Consider the following 25,573-nt stretch of genomic DNA (forward strand, 5'->3'; position numbering starts at 1 on the left):
ACTTCCAAAATAGCAATTTCTTGCTGGGCCTCTTGGAGACCTACCTTAGATACCTTACAAGTTAACTTCTACTCTGCTAGGGATAGTTTGTTATGTATTCCCAGATCACAGACTGCTTTGATCTCTATTGGTGCAGACTAAAGCTAAGTGTTCCCCCCCTAATTCCTGTGTTTGAAGCATCCCAGACCAGGCCAGTCGGGTCGTCCCTCTGTTGTCTTCGAGAAAATGTCTTATCCACCACCCCTATTACCCCCATATGTTTTCAGCTAACAGCAATTTCCTATCTAAAGTCCAAGACCGCTGTGACTTAGTAAAACCCATCACTGGGATTACAAGGACCGGTGGGCTAAGATCTGAGAGGACCCTGGGAAATATCTATATCTCAGCCTGAATGGCCAGGGTAGTAGACACCAAAAAATAATCTAACCGTGCCAACGTATGATGCTGAAAAGAGTAAAACACAAAGCCTGGATCTGGGGCCTTACACATAACCCACACATCTATAAGGCCATGATTCTTCGCCAGATGTTGCAAAGCTCAGAATACCGCAGCTTCCTCCCTGTATATACTTAATCCTCTTTCAATCACTTTTGGCCTCCGGATGAATATTTCAATATTCACATAAAATCAGAGGGCACAGCCTTATCACCAATTCTACATTCAGCAGATCCAAAATGTCAGCCTCATCCACACTAGACCCAAACACTGAGCACTGTGTGAACCAACCCTTACTTACCCCACATTTAACAATTACCCCTCTGCCCAGCTTATCCACAGCAGTGCGCCCCGGTAAGCAAATAGGGGGGAGAAGATGTTGCCCAACGGCTAGGGTGGTCGACCTCAAATCTGGGGAAGAGAGTTTGAGTGTCGGCAACAATGCTCAACATCTTGTGATTCTGGGCAAATCATTTAATCTCCCCAGTGTGCCTAGACTTTCCAAAAACTCCTTTGCCTTAATCTTTGAGACAAAGAAGTGGAACTTATCTTGGAAAACCACCTTTAGTTTAGCTGGGTTAAGGCGTGGCTAAGCCGCCTAAGATGGCGGACCGATCTTTCTGAGGCTCCTGCTGCCGGCCCACATCAAAGGCCTGCTACGAAATCCTCCATGAGGCAACAAGAGTATTGCGGGCGGATCTAGCCGTCGGAACCTCTGGAGACGGGTCGGAGGTGCCCGCAACAACAAGAAACGACCCACAACGGGCCAGCGGAGCTGCGCTGGTCACCCGGATGCGCCCGGCAAGATGGTGGCTACGGAGTGAAGCGGCGCCGCTGGGAAGTCGCATAGTCCAACAACACAGAGGTTGGGAAACCCCGGCGCAACACCGATGTGACAGCGGCTGATAGCGCAGAGAGTCAGCGGTGAGGAGGAGCGGTGCCGCAGAGAGTCAGCAGCGTAGGTGGAGGGAGCGAAAAGCGGACTGGCCTGACTCAAGGGCGGCCCATCCCCCAACAGGTGGGCGCCTCGCCGCAGGGGCCTTGCCCGCCAGAGACGCGACCGCAGGAGAGACGCGGGCTGCTCGCCTCCACGGTGATCCCAACAATGCACTAGAGGCCGAGACCCGGGAGGACGCGGTGTTGGGCGGCCCACTCGGCGGCATCTAAAGGCACTTCCGACCCGGAGGAGAGATGGGGTGCTTCCCTGTGGGGTGGATGGTGACGGACCCCTTGGCGAGACGCCCACAACCATATGGCAGGTGAGGAGGAGAAACGGCTGGGGGGGAAAACGCGCGCCGCACGCCCCCCACAATAGGAGAAGTCTGGGGTACTTAGACGGCTCACGCGACTGGAGGCGACCCATCCCCCGCGGGCAGAGCCTCTTGGCCCCTCTGCCACATCAGCAGCCCGGTACACTGACGGACCGCAGCGGTGGTCGCCCCGGGCCCGGCGTGGATTTCCCCCCTCGGTGAGCCCCCCACTTGAGACACGGCCCCCGGCAAGTCGTCCTTAAGGCAGTGAGGCCAACAAGAGGGAGCTCCCAACAGAAGGCCGACAGCGGGGGGGGGAGAACAGGAGTTGTGGGAACGGAGGCCGTCCTCGCTGCGACTCTGGGACTACTCCGTCGCTGTCACCACGGGCCCATCTGCCGCGGCACCAGATCACTACCACCAAACCCCGGCCCCACAGAACACAAGACATCCCTGTCGCTGGGTGGCCCCCCATCCGCCACCTGCATGGCCTATACGGACTGACATCAGGGGAGGACCCGGGTGACGAAGGGGCCCACCCGGAATCAAGCACTCTACCGGTCCGATCGCACCCGCACCCGCCGCCCTGGGGACGCCAAAACTACGGAGACCCCCTTGCCTCTCACAATGGGTCGCCGGACAGCACCAACCACGCAAGGGGGCGACTCACAGAAACCGCAATGCCCAACACCGGCACAAACAGCACAACGGGACGACCAGGACAAGGTGGATTCCACATCCAGAAAATTGGACCAAGTGCTCGCAGCGATAGAACACTCCAGAGTTGTGATGGAACAAAAATGTGACTCTTTAGCCACGGACCTTAATCTTCTCCGAGACGACCATAGGAAATTGTCGGACAAAGTGTCTCAAGGGGAACAAGAATTACAGACGCTCCGCCCGCAGGTACAACAACACCACCGCGACATTGCAGACCTTCAATCAAGACTCAAAACCCTGGAGTATAAAGCGGACGACTTGGAAGGACGCTCCCGTAGGAACAACATCCACGTCATGAACCTGCCGGAGGGGGCGGACCCCATTCAGTACATCACCGACTGGATCGCGTCCTTCACACCATCCACAGACCTGACCCCTTCTTCTCGGTGGAACGGGCGCACCGAGTCCCTACACGCAAGCTGAAACCGGGCCTGCCCCCGAGGCCGTTCATGCTGAAACTCCTCCACTTCAGAGACAGAGACGCAATCCTTCGAGTGGCCAGAACACACGGGCGACTGCAAGTGGAAGATAAACAAGTTATGCTCTTCCCCGACTATTCCCGGGCTGTACAGCAGCTAAGAGCCACCTTCCAAATGGTGAAGCGGACACTTCGACAAAAGAACATTCAATATGCCCTCTTATTCCCGGCCAAATTCAAGGTGATCCACGAGGGCACCACACACTTCTTCACCGACCCGAAAGAAGCAGATACTTGGGCAGAACAACACACTCCACGCCACCCGGCGCCAGCAAGTTCACAAAATAATCCACCTGGGCGGCGGCCGCGGGGCCAGAGCCGCAAAATCACCCTGACGCAACTCAGCACCCGTTCCACCCCACCGGGGACGGGCTCCCCAGACCTCTCCCAGATCATAGCGGAACGTAGGCGAGCGCTCCAAGCCGTGACTGCACTAGGCCCACCTGAGGAAGCATCAGACTTCGACAACGGACCGCATCTGTTCAGCTCAGAGGAAGAAACCAGCGATGCTTGGGTCTCCCGTGAAGGGTTCCAAACACCACCGAGAGTGACACCCCAGACCCCAGACTTACTGATATAACATTGGACACAGACGCGAAGATCACCCACCACAGTAGCAGGGCCCGCGCTGCCCTGCCTCTCGGATCCTGAGAGGCCCAGATCGGTGTAAAAGAATTTGTGTCCGGCGGCTGGACCCTGAGCGCAGCTAGATGGACGTCACACTGCCCAGGACATACCTGGTAACACACAAGACACTTATGGAGCCACTTCCATAGTCACTAAATTTCTCTTTGATAGTGGAGCCGGTGGCGCCGGAAAGAAACCTAGCCACCACCCCTCAGCAACAAATTAACAAACTTACATGTCCTACAGTTTGGACATATTGCCCCGAGCGATAGGTCCCCCTAGTTGGGAATGTTTCCCGAAGTTGCAAGTTCTTTCCCCTGTATGTTATTATATTCCTAGTCACAGAGCAGTCAACGGACATGATGGTGTGGGCGCGGGGCGGGGATCGGTGGGTCGGCGGGGGTCGGGGGGCCCGGGGGGGTGGAGGGTGGAGGGATGGGCGGGTGGCCCACGAATACCTCACATGACACAACCACATCATGACACCCACGTCGCGCCACACTCGGATCTTAAAGTCATAACTTTAAACGTCAGGGGGATGCACACAGCCGCAAAACGATACTCCATCTACGCCTACATAAAACGGCAACAGGCGCAAGTGGCCCTCCTACAGGAGACTCACCTAACAGACCTAGAGGTCGGCCGCCTTCACCGTAAATGGTGGGGAATCAGATGTGCCACGAAATATTCTGCCTTCGCAAGAGGCGCGCTGTTGTGGATCAAACCCGGAGTGCCATTTAAAGAACAAACCAGACTAGTAGACAGAGATGGACGATACGCCTTTATTAGTGGCCTAATAGAAGGCCAACCTATACCGCTCGGCAGCATCTATGCCCCCAATACAGAACAAGACCGATACTGGGACGAGCTAACAGGAATCCTGGCCCGCTACACTGCGATCCCGTGGCTATTAGGCGGGGACTATAACTGTGTATTAGATTTACTCCTCGACAGGTCCCCCCCCACGGAGTTCCCCAGCACGCAAACAAACTGAGAGCTTCTGCAACTGGGTGAGTCTCTGGGCACTGGTAGACACCTGGAGAGCGCGTCACCTAACATCCAGACTATACTCCTTCCACTCTATCCCACATGACCTTAGGGTGCACCTGGACAGGTTCCTATGCTCCTCTACATTAATATGAACGATACAACACACTGACTACCTTGGACACACAGTATCGGACCATGACGCACACGTTGTGACCCTGCGTTGGCGGCCGCCCCACCCCCGGTCCCCACGTGGCGACTCCCCTAGGAATGCCTCACTGACCAAGCCTTTTGCCACACGCACGGGGACTTTATCAGTGCGCACTTCCAACGCAACACAGGCTCTGCTTCCTCTAGAGGCATAGAATGGGACGCGTACAAGGTCACTGCGCGTGGACACTCCATGCAACAGATAGTGGGGGAAAGGAGAACACTAGAAAGGGCATTGAGTGAAGCGGTACTAACCCTGGCGAGATCATCCCGTGATTCAGACCAAGGCAGGGCCTCCCCGGAACAAATAGGGGCCGCAAAGCTAACCTACGCGGAAACGCTCAGGGACCTACGGAAATACAACTTCCGTAAATACGCGACCCGCATGCATAGGGAGGGTAACAGGGCGGGAGCCCTCCTAGCATGGATGGCCAAATGGGACAAAACCTCGCAGCCCATCACGGAACTGTTGGACGAAACAGGCCGACTCCACTACACCCAAGCTGACATTCTTAGCACATTCCGCACCTACTACACAGAAGTATACCGAAACCCTGCGCCGGCACCACACAACGCACTAAACAATTCCTAGATGTTCACAGACTTCCCGCATTATCCCCAGAAGACCAAAGAGACTTAGACAGCAAAATCACAGCGACAGAGATTAAGCATGCCATAGGGTCCCTCGCCCGAAATAAATCGCCCGGGATGGATGGACTCCCGCTGGAATATTATAGCAAATTCAAAACACAGATATTACCCCATCTCGCACTCACATACGAGGAGGCCAGGTCAACAGGGATCCTACCCACATCATTCCGGGAATCCATTATGGTAACGTTTTTGAAACAACAAAGGGACCCCACACACCATTCCTCATACAGACCCATTACACTCTTAAACGCGGACTGTAAAATCCTGGGAAAAATATTAGCTGACCGCTACAGTCCACTCATAACCACACTAATCCACCCAGACCAATGCGGTTTCGTGCCCGGACGCAACACCTCACACAACTTGAGGAGGCTATTCCACATCCAGGACGGTGTGTTTGAACGGTACCCCCGAGCAGCATGCCTAATATTCGATCTCGAGAAGGCGTTTAACACACTGTTGTGGTCACACCTGTCCGCGGTTCTCCAGTCATTAAATTATGGTCTGACCCTGCTTGCATACACGGGGCTCCTGTACAAGGGACTCACCTCTAGGGTACGAATCGGTAAACTCATCTCAGATCCCTTCCCGACCAAAAGAGGCACAAGGCAGGGTGGCCACTCTCTCCCCTCCTGTTCGCTCTAGCAGTCGAAACCATGGCCATACGACTACGAAGGGAGGGCGAAGTCTGGGGGATACCGATCGCGGAAACAATGCACTGTGTCTCCCTATACGCAGACGACCTGTTAATCTATGTCCGCGACGTGACCGAAGATCTCACCCCGATCTGGGACACCCTGCAGGCCTTTGGCGCTATCTCAGGACTTAAGGTCAATTGGGAGAAGCCGACCGTCTACCCGCTCAGCCCCCATCTAGCGCCATACACAGTGACGCTAGGCACACAATCGCTTCACTGGAACGGAGCGGCCCCCCGATACCTGGGAGTGCGAATGTACCAATCCCCGGCGGACTTGTACGAAGGCAACCACCGCAAGGTGCTGTCTGGATTACGATCGGCTGTGGACTTCTGGAAAACTCTACCCCTAGCACCCATCGGCCAGGTAGCACTGGCGAAGATGATAATGGTACCCAGACTACTCTATCAATTCGCCAACTTACCGGTGATCCCACCCAAATCCTTTTTCCGGGAGCTAGACACTGTACTAACAACACTCATATGGGGCGACGGCCGACATAGAGTAGTGCTCAGTAAACTACAGTTATCCACCGCAGAGGGCGGCCTAGGTGCCCCGTCCTTAGAATCATATTTTCTGGCGGCGCAACTACAATGGCTATCCCACTGGACGGCAGAGCGCCATGTACTCGAAACCACACAGATGCCGGCAAGATACCTCTCCCGGTCATCAGACGCTTGCTTCTGCCGGGCACCAAACCGTCCCGACACCCACCCCGTCCAGGTATCTATAGCACGCAAGTGCATGATGCGCATTCACTGACTCTCCAAGGATGCGCTGCTCTACTCCCCACTGTTGCCACTAGTGGGTCTCCCTCGGGGGGAACACCACTTCACCGACAGGAGTTTACAAACCTGGACTGATCATGGCGTAACGGAGGTAGCAGAGTTGATCCGGGACGGACAACTGCGTACATACGACCAGGTGGTGGAGTGGTATGACCTCCCGAGGGGCCAATTCCTTACACATAGACAACTCCTAGAGAACACACAACCGCTCTGGGACTTGCGGGATGGGGAACCACCCACATACCCAGTGCTCCATACAATACTTCAAATGGGCTCCGGCAGACATCTAATAACATGGCACTATAAAGCCATCAGGGAGCTGGTTAATGTTTCCCTAGACACCCTACGACAGACCTGGAAGGAGGACGTGGGAAAGGTGTTCCACGATGCGGAATGGAAGCGCGCCCTACAATACACCAAAAAAGTATCCAGAAACACGAGATTTAAAAACATACAATTCAACATCCTCCACCAGGCCTACCTCACGCCAGATAAGCTCCAACGATACTACCCGGACACCCCATTACTATGCCCACGTTGTGGCCTCACTGCAACTCATTTCAAACACATATTCTGGGATTGGCACTCCCATGGCCAATACTGGACCAGGATACACCAAACGCTTCGCACGTTAGTCAACCTACCACAAATAGAATCCTGGGAAGTTTGCGCGTTAGGGACTTACAGCAGAAAGAAATCGGAGAAGCTGCAATGGAGGTTTGCCTCCTTTGCACTCTTACTGGAAAAAAGAGCTATTTCCATGCACTGGAGAGCCCCCTCGGGCCCCCCCGGAAGCAGCCTGGATAGGAGCGGTACACAAATGGGGGGCTGCAGAAGAGGAGCTTCTACGAGAAGAGGAAGTGAAGGGAATGCGAAAGAACCCCATCTCTCTAGAATGGGCACAGCTGCTCATACAATTTAAACACGAAACAACCCCAGAAGTAATACCAGATCCATCTCCCCCTCACACCCGGGCCTCCCCGCGGCACCCGTCGCAATCACCAGACCCCTGAGCCCCCCACGTGCGGTGCAGGAAAGATCGGCTAAGGGCTCCCCCGCAGCTCGGTTGCTCTGACCCCAATGGCTGCCCCCCCCCACTCCATCCTTGGCACCCTCCGCGCACCGCGCTCGCTGTCCCGGACCAATGAGCCACACACGTCCAACACTGCATGTTACACTAGGAAATGTTTCCCCCCAAGATTACAAGATCTCCATTTAATTACAGACCGGTAGTTCCGAGACCGGTACACATTTTCCTCACCGTATTTATCATGAGATTACAGGCTAAAAAGAGTACACACGGGAACGACACCCGCACACGCCTCTACTGACACGCAAGTACACAAACACGGAGACAAGGGCCCCCGTATCATACACCCAAAACTTCACTTTACGTGCTAATGGACCCATTGGAGGCGACCCAGTCCGGCGAGGTTACCGACCCTTGACACAAAGAGACCACTACATGTACTTTTTTTTCTTTGTCATGATATCCACCAATGTGTGTAAAAATGTGTAATAACTTTGTGCCTTACCCCCCCCCGAGGGGACGTGATATGAGAAACCTCAATAAAAAGATTAAAAAAAAAAAAAAGTTTGTTTTGAAAAGGTTGTATCAGCTGACGGAGGTGCCACATTCTCTCCACCATAAAGTGGCAAAAATCTGCCTTAATGAAAAATGAACCCACTTCAAAAGATGTTTTCCAATCTGGACGTGCAAGGTTAGAAATCACCTGGCGTAGTAAAAAGTTGGTGAATCACAGAAACCTGTGTTGTGGGAAGCACTGTTCACTTATTCACAATAACGTGATTTTTTTGTTTTTCTATTAATCATCCATACATTCAATTCAATTTTAACATAAATTAAACAGATTCTATTTCATCACAAGTTCAGAATTTTCATATGTCCACAGTCTTTTTGATCAAACTGAAAGCCAAAACCAATTCCAAATTATATGCTCAACAAAGGATGGACGTTTTTCTTTTCTTCAAAAACGATTTTATTCTTCTCATTCATCAGTAAATGCGACAATCTGTGTTTTTCAAACAAATCTCCATAGTTCAACGAATACTGACATATCCCAATGCATTTCGGTATGCACCTTCGTCAGGGGAATGTACTATAAATAACAAAAGATTATACGTAATTACCAAAAGTTAAATCATGTGTATATCCAATACATACACTATTTACAATTGCACATACATTAATTGCAAAAAATAATTTATAAACAACAACCAGAGAATCTCCTAATGTAATTCAAACATCTAGTGTATATTAAAGAATTCATGCTCACAAAAGTTCACCTGCAACCTCCTAAATTAAACCAAAAAGCGTGCTGCCAACCCAGTGCTACCACCACCTCATGCTAGCTGTGATCCAAAAGTAACCAAGGCATAACGTGAATTCCATGTGCTTAAAAATCCACAACTCCTACCTTCGTCAAATCAATTAAGCTGAGAAATCGACCAGCTTCAACATCCGTCCTATTCTCTCTTCTAAAAAAACATAATAGTACCTTTAAAACCTCAACACGTTCCTACTCGGCTTGCTATATCTTACATACGAAGCCAGTACTTACTTAGTCTCCTCGACCCCAGTACTAAATTGCTCTGCGCTACTTCACTTTCGAAATACTTTTCGTTCTGTAATACATGAAAGCAGAAAGCTCCTTAACCACTGGTCACATTATGTAGTTGAAAAGCTGCTTCTCAACTAACTACCATGAATTCTTACCTCTTTCTTTAAAGCCAAAACGCTGCACATTACTCCTGGGTTCACTCCGGTATACCGCTTTCTCGCTAGGTCGAGCCCTGAGCGAGCCGCCTGAATATGGCGTCTGACGTCATACGTCATGGAAATCAAAAACGGACTCATAACCAAAACATCCTCATTCAAAAATGGCACCCGTGAAATGCCTAATTGTGATGACTTCAAACGAAATAGTCCCATTACAAAGATAGGAGAATAAACTAGGTTCATGATAATAAACTACTAATAACAGTAATGCCAAAAAATATATATAAGAAAACCAATTCTCAAAAAAACGTGAGATTTTATGAGCATGAGTACCAATACCATCTGGATGAAGAACATATATGATCCTAAGCATACATTATACAGCACAGTATTGCAAATTATAAAAAGCAAATCATTTCAATTTTGTCATTAAGCCCATAGGGTGTCAGTGTCCTAAGGAACTTGATCCAGTATGTTTCTCTCTGTGCCAACATTTTAGCTGTGTCAACATGTGGTTTTTCCACCAATCTTTCTAGCACAGTAAATTTTAGTTGTGGTATTGAATGTCCCCTCTCATGCCAATGTACAGCCAAACATGATTTCATATTTTTTGTACGTATCGTGCTTTTATGTTCGGTCATTCGAACCTTCACTTTCCTAGTGGTACGGCCAACATAGACCAGACCACATGGGCATTTAATTGCATAGATTAAAACACTCGAATTACAATCAGACGTGTGTCTCAAGGTGATGTTTTTACCTGTTTGCGGGTGAACGAAAGAATTGCCTACCATTACATTACCACAATGTCCACAGTTAAAACACTTCCTCATGCCTTTTTGGCCAAGGTCTGTGTCTTCATGTTTCCTATGCTTTAGAAGTTCCTTAAGATTCCGTGATCTAGAATGTGCAAATAAGGGTTTATCTAAAAATACCTGCTTAAAATCAGGTTCTTGCTCGATTATTTCCCAACGTTTCTTTACACATCTTTTTATCGCCGCTGCGGCTGTGGAAAATTTGAGTACATAGACTTCCCTCTTATTTTTACTCTTCTCACTTTTTTCCAGCATAGTGGACCTAGGCATAGTTTTAACTCTATTCTCAGCTTCATCTAGTATGGCAGCCGGATACCCCCTTGTAAGGTAATCAGTGCGCATAGTAGTGATGGTTTCAAACCCTTGCTTTTCATCTGAACAAATCCTTCTTGCCCTGATGAATTGTGATAGTGGTAGGTGTCTTTTTAATGATTCTGAGTGAAAACTCTCATAGTGTAAAGCATTGTTTCTATCAGTGGGCTTCTTAAATACGCTTGTGACAAGTTTGTTTCCTTCTTTTTTGATCAAAATATCAAGGTAGCTTATCTGTGCCGAACTGATAGTGTAAGTGAATTTGATAAAAGCATGACAGTTGTTCAACTCATGGAGTTGCGCTCGTAACTTTGCTTCTGAGCCCTTCCAAACAACTAGTATATCATCGATATACCTTAGGTATAGCGCTAGATGTTGCTGCCAATCATGATTCTGTAATATGTGAGTGTCTTCAAATTTAGACATAAACATATTTGCATATGTGGGTGCCCCGGTGAACCCCATTGAGGTACCCGTCTTCTGTAAGAAAAAACAGTTCTGCCATTGGAAATATCCATGATATAGACAAAATTGCAATAGTTCAAGCAAAAAAATGTTGTGCCCCTCCTCATAGTCATGTCTCAATAACATCCACTCTGCTGCCTCCAAACCTTCCATATGCGGGATTGAGGTGTACAGGGCTGAGACATCAACCGTGCACAACCACACTTCCTCATTATCAGAAATAGGCACTCTTTGCAATTTCCGTAAGCAATCTGTAGTGTCTTGCACAAAAGTTGACCACTGTTGTACCAAAGGTTGCATGAAATGATCTAAATACCTTCCTACGGGTTCATGTAATGACCCACATCCCGCCACAATGGGTCGGAATGGTGGGTCTACCGGGTCTTTATGCATTTTAGGCAACATATATATATATGGCCTATGTGGATGTTCGGTGGTCAAATACCTTCTTGTTTGTTCGTCAATCCTCCCTAACTCAAGCGCTCTTTTCAAGATCTCAGATAGAGCTATCTGAAACTCCATTGTGGGGTCCATCTCTAACTGTATATAGGTGTTGGTGTCTTTCACATGTTGATCTACTTTCTCATAGTAATAGGCGGTATTGAGCACCACGAGTGCTCCGCCCTTGTCCGCAGATACTATGGTCAATGTGTCATTCGATGCCAATTCATTAAGTGCCACCATTTCTTGTCTAGTCAAATTCCTTTTGGTTTTCCTCTGATGATTTAGTTCAGCAAAATCTTTCCTTACCAATGTTTCGAAGAGATCTAAAGCCTTATGCGACATAGGTGACATAAATGTGCTTTTAGGTTTAAATTGTTTAGTCTCTGGTGTTTCTGTCATGGGTTCTGGATTTTCCATGGCTATTTGGTGAAAGAACCATCTGAGTCTCAACTTCCTCATAAATTTAAAAAAGGAGACTTCAGTCTCTAGGTCATTACTCTGATACGTAGGCACAAACGACATACCCTTATTCAAAACTGCTATTTGTGTGGAGGTTAACACAATGTCTGAGATGTTCATAATCAATTCCTCTTTGGATTGCGTCTTACCACGTCTTGTTTTTTTCCCTTGTCCCCTCCTGGTTCGCTTGCGCCACTTTGTGTATGTTGTGCATCCGGTGGGTGATTGGAACTGTGGCCCCCCTCTAAAAAAGGCTGCCTACCCTGATTGCTTGTCCTGCTATCTGCATGTGCACCTGCTACTGTTGTTTCTACTGGGGGACGTGTAGGTAAAGTATCTTGGTCTGTGGCTAAACTCTCCTCTGAGGTATTTTCTGTTGGTTTTCTAAAAACCCTCCTTTGTGCATAGTTATCAGCCCAACTATAAACTTCATCCAGCTTATAGTCGAGTGTATCTCGCTTGAACTTCCTCAGTTTTCTTTCATGGACTTCCTTTGTGTGTTCATCTAGTTTTTCAGTAATTTCTTTCAAAGCCTTATCCATATCCTCAGCAGACATGCGTGTAGCCAATTCAGTCTTCATGTCATTAATTTCTACCTCTAGCTCCTTCAAAACATCAGACAACTCTTCAACTATAAGGAGTACTAGATCAAGCGAACATTTATTCAATATTGCAAACCATCTTGCTAAAAATGGTTTATTAAATTTAAACAACATAGGTCTTAATGAAATGCGAAGTCCCCTAGGAATACGCTTAGCCCTATGGTATTGTATCAAGGTTGTGGCATGAAGCCTCTGATTAATTTCTTTACGTAATGTATACTGTAGTTGTTTTACTAATTGTGCTGTAGTGCCTGGTTTAGTTTTGAGATCTCTGGTTTCTTTGATCAGGGTATAAATGTTCTCGGCTTCCTCTGCTGTGTACCCTTTTACATCTGCCTGATTCTTGGTCATTTGAGCTATCTCATCGAAATCCATCTCTATACGTGGGTGCAAGTCACAAATGGAGCTAAAACAGTACTATATTTACAACAATAATTAGCGATATGCACTCCTCTGTTAGAACAGTTTATTCTTCAATATCAACAAATTAAACTGCCTGGTGCTGACCCAAATCTTGACTAGCTCCTAGCCAAGTTGAAAATAATTGGTGAATCACAGAAACCTGTGTTGTGGGAAGCACTGTTCACTTATTCACAATAACGTGATTTTTTTGTTTTTCTATTAATCATCCATACATTCAATTCAATTTTAACATAAATTAAACAGATTCTATTTCATCACAAGTTCAGAATTTTCATATGTCCACAGTCTTTTTGATCAAACTGAAAGCCAAAACCAATTCCAAATTATATGCTCAACAAAGGATGGACGTTTTTCTTTTCTTCAAAAACGATTTTATTCTTCTCATTCATCAGTAAATGCGACAATCTGTGTTTTTCAAACAAATCTCCATAGTTCAACGAATACTGACATATCCCAATGCATTTCGGTATGCACCTTCGTCAGGGGAATGTACTATAAATAACAAAAGATTATACGTAATTACCAAAAGTTAAATCATGTGTATATCCAATACATACACTATTTACAATTGCACATACATTAATTGCAAAAAATAATTTATAAACAACAACCAGAGAATCTCCTAATGTAATTCAAACATCTAGTGTATATTAAAGAATTCATGCTCACAAAAGTTCACCTGCAACCTCCTAAATTAAACCAAAAAGCGTGCTGCCAACCCAGTGCTACCACCACCTCATGCTAGCTGTGATCCAAAAGTAACCAAGGCATAACGTGAATTCCATGTGCTTAAAAATCCACAACTCCTACCTTCGTCAAATCAATTAAGCTGAGAAATCGACCAGCTTCAACATCCGTCCTATTCTCTCTTCTAAAAAAACATAATAGTACCTTTAAAACCTCAACACGTTCCTACTCGGCTTGCTATATCTTACATACGAAGCCAGTACTTACTTAGTCTCCTCGACCCCAGTACTAAATTGCTCTGCGCTACTTCACTTTCGAAATACTTTTCGTTCTGTAATACATGAAAGCAGAAAGCTCCTTAACCACTGGTCACATTATGTAGTTGAAAAGCTGCTTCTCAACTAACTACCATGAATTCTTACCTCTTTCTTTAAAGCCAAAACGCTGCACATTACTCCTGGGTTCACTCCGGTATACCGCTTTCTCGCTAGGTCGAGCCCTGAGCGAGCCGCCTGAATATGGCGTCTGACGTCATACGTCATGGAAATCAAAAACGGACTCATAACCAAAACATCCTCATTCAAAAATGGCACCCGTGAAATGCCTAATTGTGATGACTTCAAACGAAATAGTCCCATTACAAAGATAGGAGAATAAACTAGGTTCATGATAATAAACTACTAATAACAGTAATGCCAAAAAATATATATAAGAAAACCAATTCTCAAAAAAACGTGAGATTTTATGAGCATGAGTACCAATACCATCTGGATGAAGAACATATATGATCCTAAGCATACATTATACAGCACAGTATTGCAAATTATAAAAAGCAAATCATTTCAATTTTGTCATTAAGCCCATAGGGTGTCAGTGTCCTAAGGAACTTGATCCAGTATGTTTCTCTCTGTGCCAACATTTTAGCTGTGTCAACATGTGGTTTTTCCACCAATCTTTCTAGCACAGTAAATTTTAGTTGTGGTATTGAATGTCCCCTCTCATGCCAATGTACAGCCAAACATGATTTCATATTTTTTGTACGTATCGTGCTTTTATGTTCGGTCATTCGAACCTTCACTTTCCTAGTGGTACGGCCAACATAGACCAGACCACATGGGCATTTAATTGCATAGATTAAAACACTCGAATTACAATCAGACGTGTGTCTCAAGGTGATGTTTTTACCTGTTTGCGGGTGAACGAAAGAATTGCCTACCATTACATTACCACAATGTCCACAGTTAAAACACTTCCTCATGCCTTTTTGGCCAAGGTCTGTGTCTTCATGTTTCCTATGCTTTAGAAGTTCCTTAAGATTCCGTGATCTAGAATGTGCAAATAAGGGTTTATCTAAAAATACCTGCTTAAAATCAGGTTCTTGCTCGATTATTTCCCAACGTTTCTTTACACATCTTTTTATCGCCGCTGCGGCTGTGGAAAATTTGAGTACATAGACTTCCCTCTTATTTTTACTCTTCTCACTTTTTTCCAGCATAGTGGACCTAGGCATAGTTTTAACTCTATTCTCAGCTTCATCTAGTATGGCAGCCGGAAACAAACTTGTCACAAGCGTATTTAAGAAGCCCACTGATAGAAACAATGCTTTACACTATGAGAGTTTTCACTCAGAATCATTAAAAAGACACCTACCACTATCACAATTCATCAGGGCAAGAAGGATTTGTTCAGATGAAAAGCAAGGGTTTGAAACCATCACTACTATGCGCACTGATTACCTTACAAGGGGGTATCCGGCTGCCATACTAGATGAAGCTGAGAATAGAGTTAAAACTATGCCTAGGTCCACTATGCTGGAAAAAAGTGAGAAGAGTAAAAATAAGAGGGAAGTCTATGTACTCAAATTTTCCACAGCCGCAGCGGCGATAAAAAGATGTGTAAAGAAACGTTGGGAAATAATCGAGCAAGAACCTGATTTTAAGCAGGTATTTTTAGATAAACCCTTATTTGCACATTCTAGATCACGGAATCTTAAGGAACTTCTAAAGCATAGGAAACATGAAGACACAGACCTTGGCCAAAAAGGCATGAGGAAGTGTTTTAACTGTGGACATTGTGGTAATGTAATGGTAGGCAATTCTTTCGTTCACCCGCAAACAGGTAAAAACATCACCTTGAGACACACGTCTGATTGTAATTCGAGTGTTTTAATCTATGCAATTAAATGCCCATGTGGTCTGGTCTATGTTGGCCGTACCACTAGGAAAGTGAAGGTTCGAATGACCGAACATAAAAGCACGATACGTACAAAAAATATGAAATCATGTTTGGCTGTACATTGGCATGAGAGGGGACATTCAATACCACAACTAAAATTTACTGTGCTAGAAAGATTGGTGGAAAAACCACATGTTGACACAGCTAAAATGTTGGCACAGAGAGAAACATACTGGATCAAGTTCCTTAGGACACTGACACCCTATGGGCTTAATGACAAAATTGAAATGATTTGCTTTTTATAATTTGCAATACTGTGCTGTATAATGTATGCTTAGGATCATATATGTTCTTCATCCAGATGGTATTGGTACTCATGCTCATAAAATCTCACGTTTTTTTGAGAATTGGTTTTCTTATATATATTTTTTGGCATTACTGTTATTAGTAGTTTATTATCATGAACCTAGTTTATTCTCCTATCTTTGTAATGGGACTATTTCGTTTGAAGTCATCACAATTAGGCATTTCACGGGTGCCATTTTTGAATGAGGATGTTTTGGTTATGAGTCCGTTTTTGATTTCCATGACGTATGACGTCAGACGCCATATTCAGGCGGCTCGCTCAGGGCTCGACCTAGCGAGAAAGCGGTATACCGGAGTGAACCCAGGAGTAATGTGCAGCGTTTTGGCTTTAAAGAAAGAGGTAAGAATTCATGGTAGTTAGTTGAGAAGCAGCTTTTCAACTACATAATGTGACCAGTGGTTAAGGAGCTTTCTGCTTTCATGTATTACAGAACGAAAAGTATTTCGAAAGTGAAGTAGCGCAGAGCAATTTAGTACTGGGGTCGAGGAGACTAAGTAAGTACTGGCTTCGTATGTAAGATATAGCAAGCCGAGTAGGAACGTGTTGAGGTTTTAAAGGTACTATTATGTTTTTTTAGAAGAGAGAATAGGACGGATGTTGAAGCTGGTCGATTTCTCAGCTTAATTGATTTGACGAAGGTAGGAGTTGTGGATTTTTAAGCACATGGAATTCACGTTATGCCTTGGTTACTTTTGGATCACAGCTAGCATGAGGTGGTGGTAGCACTGGGTTGGCAGCACGCTTTTTGGTTTAATTTAGGAGGTTGCAGGTGAACTTTTGTGAGCATGAATTCTTTAATATACACTAGATGTTTGAATTACATTAGGAGATTCTCTGGTTGTTGTTTATAAATTATTTTTTGCAATTAATGTATGTGCAATTGTAAATAGTGTATGTATTGGATATACACATGATTTAACTTTTGGTAATTACGTATAATCTTTTGTTATTTATAGTACATTCCCCTGACGAAGGTGCATACCGAAATGCATTGGGATATGTCAGTATTCGTTGAACTATGGAGATTTGTTTGAAAAACACAGATTGTCGCATTTACTGATGAATGAGAAGAATAAAATCGTTTTTGAAGAAAAGAAAAACGTCCATCCTTTGTTGAGCATATAATTTGGAATTGGTTTTGGCTTTCAGTTTGATCAAAAAGACTGTGGACATATGAAAATTCTGAACTTGTGATGAAATAGAATCTGTTTAATTTATGTTAAAATTGAATTGAATGTATGGATGATTAATAGAAAAACAAAAAAATCACGTTATTGTGAATAAGTGAACAGTGCTTCCCACAACACAGGTTTCTGTGATTCACCAATTATTTTCAACTTGGCTAGGAGCTAGTCAAGATTTGGGTCAGCACCAGGCAGTTTAATTTGTTGATATTGAAGAATAAACTGTTCTAACAGAGGAGTGCATATCGCTAATTATTGTTGTAAATGTAGTAAAAAGTTGCCCAGATATATTAAAATAGTTCTGGGTTTTGCCCCTCCCAGCTTTACCCGAGTTTTGTTTAAAGGGGAATCACATGAGCAGCTGACCAGAGTGATATCTGTGCTAGGAGTCTGACGTGTATCCTCTGCTGGGGTGTCTGAAACATTGGCGCCCACAGCAGAACTTACAAAAGCCACTGCCGCCATATCCGATTCCAAGTTCACATCAGCCATGCCATCTAGCTTGTTCACAGAGTATTTCCCCCCATTTGGTAACTCTGTTTCTGCAAGTGCCTGAGTCTCTCCTACAGTAAATGAAGGCAACCTGCTCCAAGGTTGGGAAGAGAGCCCTCGTTACCAAGCACCTGATCTACAGTCATGCACACCGGCTGCATCAGCTTCTGAAGGCTGAGTCAATTTCCTAAAGTACTCGGCTACAGAGCTTGCTGATACTGATGGTTCTGCAGGGCCACAAGTCCTTGCATCAGGGCTATGTCCTTCCTCAGGTTTCCTGGTTGGAGGGTGGTCCGAACACCGAGATCCTCCCTCTGCTTTATTCACCACCGTCGTCACGCCACAGCCATCCCAAGTCTTAAAGCCTCTTGCACACTTTGGAGGCGTTGCTGCTACTATGAGCGAGGTGACATCACACCTTCACAGACGCCAAGTGGACTGCATGTAAAACCAGTACGACTAGTGTGCGCCGTGTGAGATCAGACCTTTCACTGAGAGTGACCAGGGTGCTTGCAAAGTGCTAACTAAGGATACTCCCACATTCATTCCAGCAAAGACCACATAGGAAGTAAAAGAAAGTCCATCAGAGCCAGTTGGAGAGGAGAGCTGAAACAGCCACCCTCACATGGCTGCCATCTTGCTCCAAAAAATCCTCCATGATCGTCTTTTGCTACTTATTAACTCTTTGTCACCCAAGTAACCCTAGTGTTGCTTGTTCAACTGCAGTAGGCCAGTCTACTCACCAGGCTTTGACTGAGGTTGCACTCCACCTCCCCTTCTGCTAGAACAATATATTTGTGGCCAAAGTTACATTAAGTTCTCTAAAATCTCCTCTTTTGCCATAATATATATTTGTAGCCAAATCTAATGACAACTTCTCTAACAATTTGCTCTTGTGATTGTTGAGAAGATTTGGAATTAGTACACAGGAATCTCTAAAATCATAGGATTCATTTGTTTGACAGATAGGATACTGAAAGAAGTTTCAGTAGCTTATCCCAAAAATGTGTTTCAAAAAGGCAGGTGAGTCCCCAAATGTTGCTTATTGTTCTGTTAAAACAAATGTTAGTTTGATAATCACTTTGCTTGATACTTTACTTTGTTTGATAATCTTTGAAGCTGCATATTACGCTAATGTGTAATGTGCTTATGTAAAATAATATCTCTCGTACAAGGCTGTAAGGTTGCATAGCAAGCAAGTATTTATATCAGCAGAACAGAACAAGCTATTTTATTAATGGATACTTCCAGGAGCAAATTGGAACAGCAAAATGTACAGTTTTTAAAGTGTTTTTAAAGTATATTAGAAATATGCCTAAAACATCAAGGATCCACTGTGTCACACTTTCACACGGTGCCACGCACCAAGCCACCTTGGTGTACTGCCCTGTATTAAAGGGAAAGGGCAGGAATGTGCTGGATGTACCATCATACAGCACATTCCTGTCCTGTCCTTTCCTTGTGCTGGTGCACTTTTGGCTGCCTAACGCCAACGAAGACACCTTGGTGCAGGGGTGCCTGCGATGTAAGCAGGATTGCTTTAGTGCAGGAAGGGGGACCTCCCTGTGCAAAAACAATCCTGAGAGGTATTTTCCCTTTTTCTATGTGTCCTGCAGAATGCCGCACACATAGAAAGAGGAAAATACAAGGAGGAATATATTTCTTCTCTTTACCTCTCCCTTGGGAGACATAGCATTTTGTGCATTCTAGGCATACCACTAATGGTAAATTTGGGAATGCACCAAAATCCATGGGTGGGTGCGTATGAGCTCTCCACCCAAAGACTGCCTCCAGATATATCAAGCCATGCAGGACCAATCAAGGTGGCCTTGCATGACTTGATGAATTTGACTTTAGTATTGAGTCACCCTTGTGTGGCACAATGCCAATGCAACACTTTGATAAATATGGGTCCCCATAACAAGTGTAATAAGCAATTTCACACTTGAAACAAATGTGTCTTATGACTCTCTGCAGAAAAGAGTTAGAGAAAACAAGATGACAGGGCATGTGCGGTTGGAGAAAAATCTGAATATTTTGTGCAATAATAGGCTGAGAGGAATCTGCATTTTGTCATGTAATATATAACATTTAGTTAGATCTGATTTAGAAGTAAGCTCCAGATATTGTTAATGGAACATTATCAGCAGAATCAGACCCATAATTACCTAATTCCTCTGTTATTTCTGATTGCCTAGGGGATTCTCTGAGCTCTACCTGGAGCCACCCTCCTTAATTCCACACCTCCAGAGTTAACAAGTCCTCCAACAATAACTCCTTGAATGCAGAATTAAAACACACATTACAGTGACCCCGTAATGAGGGTCATGCAGGAGTAAAGCTCTATTCAATCTCCACATGTTTTGTAGTTGGTTTATGGTTCATATATTTTATCTAAGTAGTGTTATTCTTTTTGTTTTTCAGATTTCAGATCTCAGTGATTTTCTGGCTTTGGACGACGTTACATCTACATGTGATATGGATTTAGATAAACTGCTTACTTACTATCAACAGATCATTTCCGCGATACAACATCTTCATTCGAAGAACATATTACATTGTGATTTGCGTTGCTGTTCTATATACGTTAATTGCAAAAAGGTATTTGTAGAATTATCAAATCATTACCTATACAGAAGCATTTTGTTACTGGTCTCCTCAGCTTTCTAATAGATATACCTTGGTGCACAAATCATGTCATCGTTATACATGCAACTATAATTTACCAACTTGTGCTTGAAAAGATTTGAAAATCTGTTTAAAAAGAGCCTGAGATTTGTCCATTAGACTGATGGTCAGACATCAAGTCCATCTCATTACAAATCCTATGAGATAGAATGCAGATGGGATATCCATTTTGGGGAAAGAGCCCCATCCATCAAACTCTAAATTATGCCTGAAATGAGGTGCAATCATTCAAGGTGGGAGTAAGTGGTAATGCTCTGCCTGCATTTTTACTTTTTGTCTAATTTCTTTTCAATTTTTGCACCACTATCAATGTTTATGTCCTCTCATTATTTGTATTGAAATCCTTCTAACATCTGCTCTAGCACGCACATATGGCACTGGTAAGAGCAGTGGGGCATTGTTGTGGGGAGAGTCGGCAGACGACAAGATAGATAAAGTAAAATAAAAATAAAACATAAAACCACTTACCTTGCTCTCACCACATCGCAGAGACAGCGATGCGGTAAGCATGGGGCGGGTGGAAGGGGAAGTCGACAGACGACGGGATAGGTAAAATTAAATAAAGAAATAAGTAAAAGCACTTACCTTGAGCTTGCCGCATCGGCAAAGTCACTCAGGGCCATGCACAGTGACCTTGTGTGGCTTGATAAATTCAACTTAAGCATAGTGCAAAAGTGATGCAGCCGTATGTTAAACATGCCCCATAATTCTTAACGGTAAGCCCAACCACGCTCATTACATTTCTTTGCAATATCTTCCTTCACAATGCAAATGCATGAGGTTTAATAAGTCTATATTGACTGTTGCAATACCACCCTCATAAATGTTAATATTTTGTGCCCAGCTGGGGTTTCTTCCATTTGACACATATCCCAGTTGCCTCCCTTGTAATCCACAGGTCATGAAGATTAAAACGTAGTCTTAGCCAGTACTGGCCATGGGCCAACAAATGGAGAAAAGTGCACAAACATAGACATTTGTTTTTACATGTGTAAAAACAGCATAGAGTTGGCAAAATATTTTCATGTTTTCCTAAATTACTCAAATGGGACAAGAAGAAAGCTTAAACATAAATAGTTACCTCTTGTAGAAGACAAACAGATAATATACAGATAAAGCTTCTAAGCAGCTGCTCCACAGGATTGTATAGCATAATCATAATATTCTACAAAAACAGAAAAAGTCCTAGTATGCAAAATCTTCTAAAGCCTCACCTTCTAAACTGTGGGATCTCAACCCCCACTTAGGAACTAGGTAAAGGCTGATCAAATTTGACAGTAACTATGAAGAGTAGGAATTAACTTTTTCGTTTCAATCCACATTGTCTCTCCATTCAACTTCTTTTTATGGAATCTGAACCTCAGTTAAAGCACAATAGCAGAATCTCACATATTTGACTTCTGCTAACAATGTTTAGCACCTAAGATTAAATATCACTCTGACTGGAGTTTGGGGGAGGAGGGGGGTAGTTTAACATGTGTTAGAAATTGGGTTTTTGGTTCGCAAAGGTATGCACTCTGTCCAAGCAAGAACCACAATCCTAGCCAGGGTAAATCCCAACATGCCCTAAATTATCCTGTTCTCACTCTCTGATATCTTGGCACAGAGCAGCCAGGCTTAACTTAAGAGGCAATATGCAAAGAAATTATGCAATATATCAAATAGTAACACAGTGAAAATGCCACAAAAGAACTACACACAGTTTAGAAAAATAGGACTTAATTTTATAAATAAAACAAGACCGAAAAGACACAAATCCAATAAGTAGAAGTCGAGATGTGAATTTGTGAAGAACAAATGCAAAATAATTCTTAGAAGCAAAAGGGCACTTAAATGGGGTATCTGGTCGTAGTGGACCAGGACAAAGACATCATGGGTTCGTTCCAGAAGGGGCAACACGGACCATATTAGAAGGGCAACAGCATTGTTCGATGCTCAGGGTGCCGCGGGGGAGGAGATGGCTATGATCCTCCTCGACGCGGAGAAAGCCTTTGACCGTGTGGTCTGGGACTATCTCTGGGGCATTTTGGTAGAGGGTTTGGCAGCAATTTTCTGAGTGCAATTAAAGCTATGTACCTTAATCCGGTGGCTAAAGTTTCAGTTATGGGGCATCAATCTGACAAAATAACAATTAAGAGAGGGACACGCCAGGGGTGCCCTTGCTCCCCGATTCTGTTCTCTATGTACATTGACCCCTTTATACAAAGAATCCTGACCTCACGACAAATAAGCCCAGTGGTGGTCAATGGATTCACCACTAAACTGTTAGCCTACGCAGACGATCTGGTAATAACAACTGTGGACCCCCATCAAGCAATGTCGGAGATAGTACAATTGGCTAATGAATTTGGCAGCTGCTCCAGGTATAAGCTGAATGAGGGGAAAACCCAGATCATTTGTACAAAAAACATCAGGAAGAGTGATCATAGGTTTGTAGAGTGTGCCGTATATCTCGGGGTCAAAATTAATTCATCCGTCGAGAAGATGGTTTAAGAGAATTATCTTCCACTGCTGGGTTCAATCGAAACAGAGCTAAGAAGAATAGATGTGCTTCATTTATCCCTGATAGGTAGGGTGAATGCCCTAAAAATGACCATGTTCCCCAAAATATTATATCTTTTCAGGGCTATTCCCCTATTTTTAGGGGAAACAATGATCAAGAAAATAGAATCCACATTTGTTAGGTTCGTGTGGCAGTATGGTAAAATTAGGCGCTCTATTAACTATCTATCACTACCGGCGGATAGAGGCGGTCTGTCGCTGCCGAACCTAAAATTTTACCATCTGGCATGCCTTCTTACACAAATGAATCTATTGTTCCAGTCCGAATCCCTGCCAGCGGTAGGATCTAATGAGAATGAAGATCCCCCTTCCATTTTCAAGCTACTGTTGGGTAGAAAGGCATTTGGATTATTGCAGTGCGAAGTGGAATGGAGATTCTATAGTAGGACAAGATATAAGATTATTGAAGGGATTTGGGGGACGTGGAAAAACCATTTGCAAAACATTGGGAATCCCTAAAATAAATGCTAATACCAGCCTGTGGAAATCGAGCTTATTTGCTCACCTAGGCCAGAATGAGAATTGTTCTATATGGAAGGAGGTTTGGGATCCCTGGAAATCATTGGCTGTTATATTGGCAAGTCGCTCAAACTATATATGCAATAAGACCAAAATTAGTGCTGACACCAGATAGTCAACTGATTGATTATTTAAAAAGAGGGGGAAGGAAGATCGGTACTGCTTATAACTTTCTGGTGTCTGGGCTCCTAGATGATTTAGATAAAACTGAGATGGCGTGGTCGCACAAGTTGTGGGACCCGGATGTAGACATAGACCTTGCCCTACTTTTAAGTAATAAAGTATTTCGAGCTTCAAATTTGAGGGCCCAACACTACAAGACGGTGTTTAACCTTTATTATACACCCGCGAAACTGTATGAGTGGGGGTTAAGGGAAGATGATAAGTGCCCAAGATGTAACACAGGTCCAGCAGACTTGGTGCATATGTTTCATGGTTGTCCCAGTCTGGCCCTAATTTGTAGTGAGATAACAATGTTTTTGAGGGGGCTGCTAGGCAATAACATCAACCTATCCCCCACCCTGGTCCTTTTAGGGACGGACGCCAAACTTAAGGTTGGAAAACACACACAAGCATTGTTATTTATTGCCGCTGCAGTACTTCGAATGCTGATATCTGCTGGGTGGAAAGATCCTAATGCCCCCACGTTTCAGATGTGGCTGTCTAGGTTGTTGGGTATTCATAATCTGGAAGCCTGCCTATATGAATTTAAGGGAAGAAAGAAGCAGGAGTTTGGTAGGAATATATGGGCACCAGTGAAGAACTGGAGGAATTTAGATTCATGAGCCATGCTGGGATGACATTTTTATAAACCATGATCGTATGTTATTAACTTTTGTACAGCTCTGATTGATTTTATTGCATATTATGAATTTCTATATTTATATTTCCAAATATGTATGGTATTATCTAAGAATAATGATAATTAATTTATTGCACATTATGAATGTTGTATTAATATTTTTTCTGGATACTTATTGGTTTTCTTTAACTATAACTGCCTTATCTCTTAATAAAAAAAATTAAAAAAAAATAAAAAGGGACCGGGCCAAAGACAAAAGTTGGGCCTGCTAAAAGAAAGTACCCTCAACTGGGCTTGCGTCGACGTCAAAGAAGAAGCGAGTTGCAGCTGAAGCAATGCATGGGTGTCGGGCAAAGGAGAGAGGGAGATGCGTCGAGATGCTCCATGCAATGGCAGCGATGCAGTGGTTCTGAGTGAGAGGCACTGGTTCTGAAAGTTATGGGAGGCTACTGCTCCCGTAGCAGGTGATGCATCGATTCCGAAGGTGATGCCCCAACCCCGTTCCATGCTTCAACGAGGATGCACCAGTTCCGATCCATGCAGAAGTGAAGATGTGAAGATGCGTGGGTTCTGACTCATGCAAATTGAAGAAGCAACGGTTCCGATGAGGATGCGTGGGTTCTGGTTGTGATGCACCTTAGACCTCACTTCCAAGGGCCCAAGACTGGGGTGACGAATAGAAAAAGAACAATTGATGGACAAAATGTTGAACAATGTCAAACATTCACCCCAGTACAGAGATCCCAGCATCCTAGGACCGGTTTCGGGGTTTTATCCCTCATCAGCCAGGTTAGCTTGACTCCAGTGGCATGGAGAGCACGGGACCCATGTCTGGGCATACCCGTCCCACTCGGGTTGACAAATGCAAAGAGAACAGTTGATGAACAGAATGTTGAACAATGTCAAACACTCACCCCAGTACAGAGCTCTGGGCCTAAATCCATTGTTTTTTTGCTCCCCATGCCATTCCAGTTTAGACCCTGTCATATGCAA

The 25,573-nt window shown here is 44.6% G+C and overlaps 1 protein-coding gene across 2 annotated transcripts in view; it reads left to right on the plus strand.

Moving 5' to 3' along the window:
* Positions 1-25,573, plus strand: part of LOC144754857 (uncharacterized) — a 1,464,081-nt gene that overhangs the window by 1,072,281 nt on the left and 366,227 nt on the right. For both annotated transcript variants that reach the window (XM_078643119.1, XM_078643120.1), the window contains exon 17: positions 20,434-20,610. In XM_078643119.1, the coding sequence (XP_078499245.1) occupies positions 20,434-20,610 (177 nt within the window). The remainder of the gene's footprint in view (positions 1-20,433; positions 20,611-25,573) is intronic.

Source organism: Lissotriton helveticus, chromosome 5_1 (assembly GCF_964261635.1).
Source record: "Lissotriton helveticus chromosome 5_1, aLisHel1.1, whole genome shotgun sequence".
NCBI lineage: Eukaryota > Metazoa > Chordata > Amphibia > Caudata > Salamandridae > Lissotriton > Lissotriton helveticus.